The sequence below is a fragment of the Grampus griseus genome (genome assembly GCF_964374135.1).
Source record: "Grampus griseus genome assembly, chromosome: 10".
NCBI classification, from domain to species: Eukaryota; Metazoa; Chordata; class Mammalia; order Artiodactyla; family Delphinidae; genus Grampus; species Grampus griseus.
Window position 1 is genome coordinate 96,070,688 of NC_139004.1, and position 7,479 is coordinate 96,078,166.

Here is a 7,479-nt window from a genome sequence, read left to right on the forward strand (position 1 = left end):
TTGCACAGAGGGAAAGAACAGAGATGGAAAAACACAGAGCTCATGGGTGGGAGGAATGACCTCTTGCCAAGCTACGTGCTCATGGTGCTACTGAAAGGAACCCAGGCCTCCAAACCAGAAGCAGATGCTGCCTTCGACGTCTTTGTCATCTTAGGAAATGGATTTAGCTCCTCAACTTTCTATAAGGAGGGCTTCGTAGGGATAACAGGAGATTTTCGCTAATTATTACTGAACCCTTGTCAAGTTCATTAATTCTATTATCTCATTTAATCCATGCAACAGACCTGTGATGTTCCGAGTATTATTTGGCAGGTGAAAAAACTAAGGTGCAGAGAGGTTGGGTAACTTGCCCAAGGTCACACAGCTAGCCCCCCTCTCAACCACCCACTGCAATTTAGAAACTGTAAACCTCCCTTCCAAGGATGGTAGGAGAATAAGTTTGTGCAGAGAAGGGCAGGACCAGGATCACAGGACCCCAGGCAGGCTGGGCAGTCGGACTCTTGGTTGTGAGGCTGCCCCTAGTGGCTGAGGGGCCACCAGCTGACAGAGCCGAGACACTGTCAGATCTCTTGTCCTTTGAGACCACAGGGAAGGGGGCATGGAAAATAGCTCAGAGGCCAGAAGAAGAAATTGCTTCCTGATGCATGTTGACAGGACTCATTACTCTGACAGCATGTTTCCATAAAATGTCAATGACACTGTTTGCTTAAAAAAGGACTGGCTACTGGTGGTAACAGGGTGCACAGCCAGGGATGCTGGGGGCCAAGGAGGGAAGAGACACTCCTCAGAGAGGCTCCTGACAAAGCCCATTCAGACAGTGCTCCCAGAGTTATCCCCTCACCGTGCAAACCACACCCCAGCACTCCAGAACCAGCAGTGGCTTCCCACTATCTCCAAAGTGAAGTCCCAACCCACAGTTCAGAGTCACCCGTGATCACCCCCAAACCGCTTCCTGACCTCACATCCCTCTATTTCCTTCTGTGGGTCGCGGGCGCCTGCTGGTACCCACCAGACACATCCAGGTGCATTTATATCCCTCCCTTTCCCCACTTCTGTGTTAGGCACATCTGGAAACTTGGAGGCAGGCGCCCCACTGATGTATCCTGGTGATACTCGACCAGGTGTGGTGGATGGACAGTAAGCCCCTTCTGTGTGGGAGGAAAGGGGCCGGAAATTTCATTCTGTGAAATTTAGAAAGACCAACAGACAGAAAATTCACTTGCTTCTCAAACAGCCCTCACCAGACAGTTTACACTTCTGGAGATGTGACAGTCAATGCACGCGGATCCATCACCTATTTTTGGTTTGTTTTGTTTGTTTGTTTTTAATTTTTTGCCACATGGTGAGGCTTGCGGTATCTTGGTTCCCCCACCAGGGATCGAACCCGTGCCCCCTGGTGTGGAAGCGTGGAGTCCTAACCACTGGACCACCAGGGAATTCCCCATCACCTATTTTTGGTTCAGACCCTCTGATGAGTTCCAGGTGAGCTGGGGCTCAGTCACATACAGAAGGACAGGGTTCACTTTGGTGAAGGACTCACACCCGTCATTCTTGTGGGCATAACCGAAACCAAAAATCCAGCATGTTCTAAGGAACATCATCACCAGGCAGCCAGGAGCAGCTAACCAGACACACTCCTCACCTGAACACGAGCTCAGCCACGACCGTGCTTAGGGACCACACTCAGTACGTGGACATATTCTGTCATTTGGTTTTCTTTCCCCAATTGCCACCATTTTAATTTTTATTTCCTCTTCGTACACAAGAGTGTATTAAGTATGCAGTTAAAGTATGTAAAGAATTCTAAGTGTTTAGGCTCTGAATATAGGCCTATTCATCTTTACACAGCAAAACAATAAATATCTCTATTTGGCTGACACATAATTTGTGCTTAGTAAGACAGAGGGTTCATCTCAAGCCAGGGATCAGTAAATATTTTCTGTAGAGGGCCAGGTGATCTATCTCTCAGGTGTTGTGGACCAAGAGCTGGCGTTGATGATATCACGTAGGTACTTTATGTAACAAGAGAGAAAATAAATATCCACAAATTTTTTTTGAAATTCAAAATACAGTAGTATAATTAAGACAGGTTTCTGCAATACAGGCCGTATTAGCTAGCTCAGGCTGCCATAACAGAATATCGCAGGCCAGGTGGCTTAAACAACAGAAATGTATTTTTTTCCCAGTTCTGGAGACTAGAAGTCCAAGATCAAGGTGCTGGCAGGGTTGGGTTCTGGTGAGACCCCTCTTTCTAGCTTGCAGAGGGCCACCTTCTCACTGTACCCTGACATGGCCTCCCCTGTGTGTACACCCAGAAAGAGAAAGAGACAGCCATCCATCTCTGGTCTCTCTTCTTATAAGGACGCCAGTCCTATTTGATTAGGGCCCCACCCTAATGACCTCATTTAACCTCAGTTAACTCCTTAAAGGCCCCATCTCCAAATACAGTCACATTGGGGGTCAGGGCTTCAACATGTTAACTGGGGGAGGGGCACCATTCAGTCCAAAACCCCGGTCTACTATGAGAAGAATGGAATTCTTTTTTGGGAGAAAACATTTCACTAAATTAGAGTTCAGATGTAAAACCCATTCGACGCTGATGGTTCCTACAAGAACAGGCAGAGGCAGGTAGTTTGCTGACTCTGATGTAACGGCCGCACGGTGGCGCAGAAAGAACCTTGGCTTTGGGGTCAGGCTTGGCCTGTGTTCAAATCCCAGCTTTGCCTTTCGTCAGCTATTGCTACCCAGCAATCACTGAATCTCTGTGAACCTGGCTTTGGCCATGTCTGGGGGGAAATATAGGTCTCCTTAAAAGGGAGATAAGTCTAGAAGGGCAAGTAACTCTCTCGGGTTTCCGTAAGGGTGTCAGTCGGGAGGGAAGACACCTGAGCTGGACACACAACTGCTCCAGGGAGATGCCAGCCAGCATCATCCTCGTCATCAGAGTTCTGAGGAGGTGAGAACTCCAAAACGACTGGATTTTACAGATGGAGGATGTCGTCTGGATAGGACGTGATGAGAACGGCCGTTTAGCTCTGTGGTCTTCCTCCCAGTGCAGTCATGATAATAACATCAGGCAAATCCCAACTGAGGGACGGTCTACCAAATATCTGACTGGTACTCCTCCAAGGTTATGAAAAACAAGGCAAGTCTCAGAAACTGTCACAGCCCAGAGGAGCCTAAGGAGACATGATCGCTACCTGTAATGTGGGATCCTGGATCCAGTCCTACAAGAGGAAAAGGACAGTAGGTAGAATCTAAGCACATCTGGATAAAGTTTGGACTTCGGTTAATAACAACATATCAATACTGGTTAACTGATTGTGACAAGTACACCATATTAACGTAAGGTGCTAAGAACAGAGGAAAGCAGGTGCGGGGTATACGAGAATTCTCTGTACTATGACGACAATTTTTCTGTACGTCGAAAACTGTTCTAAAATTTTAAGTTTATTAAAAATGAATCCTCCATAGGTAAAAGAGCCATTCAAAGTGCCAGGTGGACCGGTGGGTTTTAATGTAACCGGGATGAAAGGTTGGTTGATACTCTACACTAACTAACCTTTGAGAAACTAACACTTGTCTAATTTTGATGGAATAGCAAAGAAAAATACTCCACACTTATCTAGAAAGGCTATTTAAAATGCCTGCCTCCCTTTTTCAATTTCTAATCAGTGTAAGGTCAGATTTTTTTTCATCTATTTCAGAGAAAACCACATGATGCAAAAGATAAAAAGCTAAAACAGTTATAAGAATCGAGAAATCCTCTACTGAGCCAGTCATGAGAGATTTGCAAAAATGTAACCAATGCCACACTCTGACTCAATTTTTCTGTTTTGGAAAATCTAGTTATTTTTAATTACAAATATTTATGTTAACATGCTGTTGGTTTACTATTTTTTAATGAATTAATAGTTATTTAATTTTTTTCCTCAGTTCTAATTTCTTGTATGGTAAATATCAATAGCTATTACCCACATGAACAAAAACTCTTTGGGCTTCTCAAAAATTTTTAAGAGTCTAAAGGGTCTTGAGAGCAAAAAGTGTGAGAATGACTGTGCTAAACAAATACTGGGTTGGCCAAAAAGTTCATTCAGGTTTGCCCATAAGATCTTACAGAAAAAGCCAAATGAACTTTATGGCCAAACCGATACTTTACTGAGTCCTCACAACTACCTACTAGGTAGGCAGTATTATTATTATCCCACTTTGCAGATGAGAAAACTGAGGAACAGAGAGGTACAGTAACTGCTCAAGGTCACCCAGGAAGTAAAGAGACTGGAGTTGAAACTCGAACCCAGGTCACGATGCACTCCTGACTACCTTGTGTCCTGGGGCTCCTCCCCCACCCTTCCAGGTCTGTGAGCTCTGCAAGGGGGTGGCCCCCGCCGACAGCCCTGTGGTCTACTCGGACAGGGCAGGCTACAGCAAGCAGTGGCATCCTGCCTGCTTCGTGTGCACCAAGTGCTCCGAGCCGCTGGTGGACCTCATCTACTTCTGGAAGGACGGGGCGCCCTGGTGTGGTCGTCATTACTGCGAGAGCCTGCGGCCCCGGTGCTCCGGCTGCGACGAGGTGAGGACCAGTGGGATGGGCACCCCCAGACTGCAGGAGGGGACCCAGAGGCCCAGGGGAGTGTAGCTTCGTGATGATGTGATCCACAGATAGGAAAACTGAGGCTCAGATCCCCCTTCACACTCTCAGCCTCTGTTTTCCCATCTGCAGAGTGGGGCAGAAATTAGTTCCCACCCCCGGGCCTGTTGGGATGGGTCAGACACAAAGCACCTGTCAAGTCTCATCCTTGGCACAAGGCTTGGCACTAAGTAAGGGCTCAGAAGAACACTATGGGCTGCCGCCAGGAGGCAGATGACCCACATTCAAACTGGGCTCCGCATCTGTGAGGCGTGTGTGTCCCTAACCCCTGTGCTTCCGTTTTATAACTTACTACATGGGAGGGTAACAGTGCCCATCCCATGGAATTGCTGTGAGGATAAATGAGATCGTGCCTGAAAATGCTTGGCATGGGGCCCGAGTAACTAAGAAGTGGAAGCCGCTGTGAGTCTTAGGGTCATGTAATACAAGCTGATACAATAAAATCATGGAGCAGTAACATAACACAATCGGACAGTTACGAGATGCTGTGAAAGGGGTTCAGCTCTCCAACATGGGTTTAGACTAGAGAAACTCTAAGGTGTATGAAGAGTGACAATAATGGCTATGACAGTAATAACTACCGCCTGCATGCCTTTGGTGACGAGAAACTCACTACCTTCATCTGTGGCACATACAAGGGTTAGAAGTGTCTTCCTCACTTTAAGCCAACATCTGCCTCCTCCCACTTTTCACGTGTTGGTCTCCGTGTGAAGTTAAGACCCTGTAATCGTCCTACCTCATACCTGTGTGGGCAAGTATGTTACAGAAGGAAAAGGGCTGTCAGCAGGCCTGGTCCCACCCACCTCATTTCTGTGAGATCAACAGTACGCTCGCGGTAACAACACCTCATCCTAACGTGCTACAGACGTTGTATGTGATGTGCCGTTACATCTCACAACAGTCTTTCAGGGACAGAGAATCATTATCTCCATTTGACATTTGAGAAAAGTTCAGCTCAGAGAGGTCAGCGATAATCAGAAAGCATTGACTTTGTCTCTGTTGCCATTCCGAGTACTCCATCTGTAGCAACACACGCGGCCCTCATAAAACCCCATGGGACGGGTAGTATGTATATCCCCATCCTACAGATGTGGAAACTGAGGCACAGGGAGGTTGAGTAATTTGCCCAAAGTCATGCAGCTGGTAGTTAAGTGAAAACACGTACCTGGTCCGTTTGACCCCAAAATCAGAAAGCACATTTAACCAGTATGCCGTTCTGCTCTCTGGTTCCTCACCAGATTGTACAGATGTTCCTTTATTCCAAGCCCAAGCAACTGGGCTTTGGATTTGGCCCAGACAGCATCATAGATGTCAGATACATAAAACCTGTCAATAGCGGAGGATTTTTTTTTTTTTTTGATCCCGGAAGCTAAGATGCAACCATGACCTTCGCCAAATACTGTACTTACTGTCATAGATTTATGTCAGATTTCTCCACTGAGGCACTGAAAGGTCAAAACAAGCATGGGGGACGAGGGACCACCATCTTACGGCTTGTCTCCCACGCCCTGTCTACTAGGGACAAAACCTGAGCTGAACGATTCTTCTGCTCCCCTCCCCAGATAATATTCTCAGAGGACTACCAGTGCGTGGAAGACCTGGCCTGGCACCGGGAGCACTTTGTCTGCGAGGGCTGCGAGCAGCAGCTGGGCGGCCGGGCGTACATCATCTCCAGGGCTCAGCTTCTGTGCCCAGCGTGCAGCAAGTCCAAACGCTCCTGAAGGGCTGTGCACCCACGGCTGGAATCCACAGGATCCCACCGAGAAGCACAGCCATGTGTGCCAAGGCCATCCTAAGGGTCTGGCGAGACAGCCAGCAAGCAACAAAAACAGTGATCTTTCTTCAGTGGAGATATATACATACACACACATATTCTAGATCGGGTGGGGAGGGATCCTTGAGGGTCAATAGCTTCAAAGCCGGAGATGTTCTGAGAAGTCTTAGGATGCAGTTATTTTGTTTTTGCTGCTGTTGTTGTTTCCCAGCTACCAACGAAACACATCCTGCCCGGGCTCTCTAGGAGGAGTTTCCCAGAATGCAACTCTGAGTGATCAAATCACACAGCTGGAGGATGTGCGTGCTTTCTCGTGAAGCTGGGGGCTCCTCCAGGAGCAGCCTGGGATCCCGATGCTCGTTTGTTGCCTCCCTTTCAAATGGAATTTGAATCTTAAATAAAAAAATGTTGGCATGATAAATATATCAATAAAAGTTTTACGAAGTTCGCACATGCCCTGATCTCATTATTTACACCTGGCAGTCATTTCACGGCATCCGTTTTGCGCCAAGATCCTGAGTGCCGGTGCTAGCGGAAGGCACTGGAAATGTAGGTGTGCCTCTTCATCAACTGTGTCTCATCAGACTCCTTTGGGGACTGAAGGGTCTCGGGGCAGAACTCCCATCCCCCCAGTTCTGGGTACCCCCAGAGCACTGATGGAAACGAGCGTGTCGTGTTTCATGGGACACCTAAGAGCAGCCTCTTGAAAACCAGGGAGCAGAAACTCAGGTGTTCTCCAAGTCCCGGCAGGTGACGAGTGAGCCCCTTTGGGTGGAAGACCAGGCAGGGGACTCAAAGCAACCAAACAGGGCCACCTAAGCTCAACCAATGGGCGCCACATGGGACACGGTGGCCAGTGCAGGCCAACCTGAAGAAATATGGCTTTTAAGAGAAATCGCTCCCTTTTTTAAACGTTGCCAACGGAACACTGAATGAGCCGAACAGAATAGCTCTTCAGGTGAGGCTGTCTCTCTTTTATGGCCTCTCTGTGCACTTACAGTCTCCAAATTCGTTTCCTCCCCACAATTTCAGAAAAAAAGACCTTTCTTTTTCT

The 7,479-nt window shown here is 47.6% G+C and overlaps 1 protein-coding gene across 1 annotated transcript in view; it reads left to right on the forward strand.

The window, feature by feature from the left end:
- LMCD1 (LIM and cysteine rich domains 1) overlaps positions 1-6,876 on the forward strand; it is a 57,819-nt gene extending 50,943 nt beyond the window's left edge. The window contains exons 5-6 of the mRNA XM_082662847.1: positions 4,358-4,573; positions 6,214-6,876. Coding sequence (XP_082518973.1) covers positions 4,358-4,573; positions 6,214-6,372 — 375 coding nt within the window. The 3' untranslated portion in view covers positions 6,373-6,876. The remainder of the gene's footprint in view (positions 1-4,357; positions 4,574-6,213) is intronic.
- Positions 6,877-7,479: the final 603 nt, after the last annotated feature.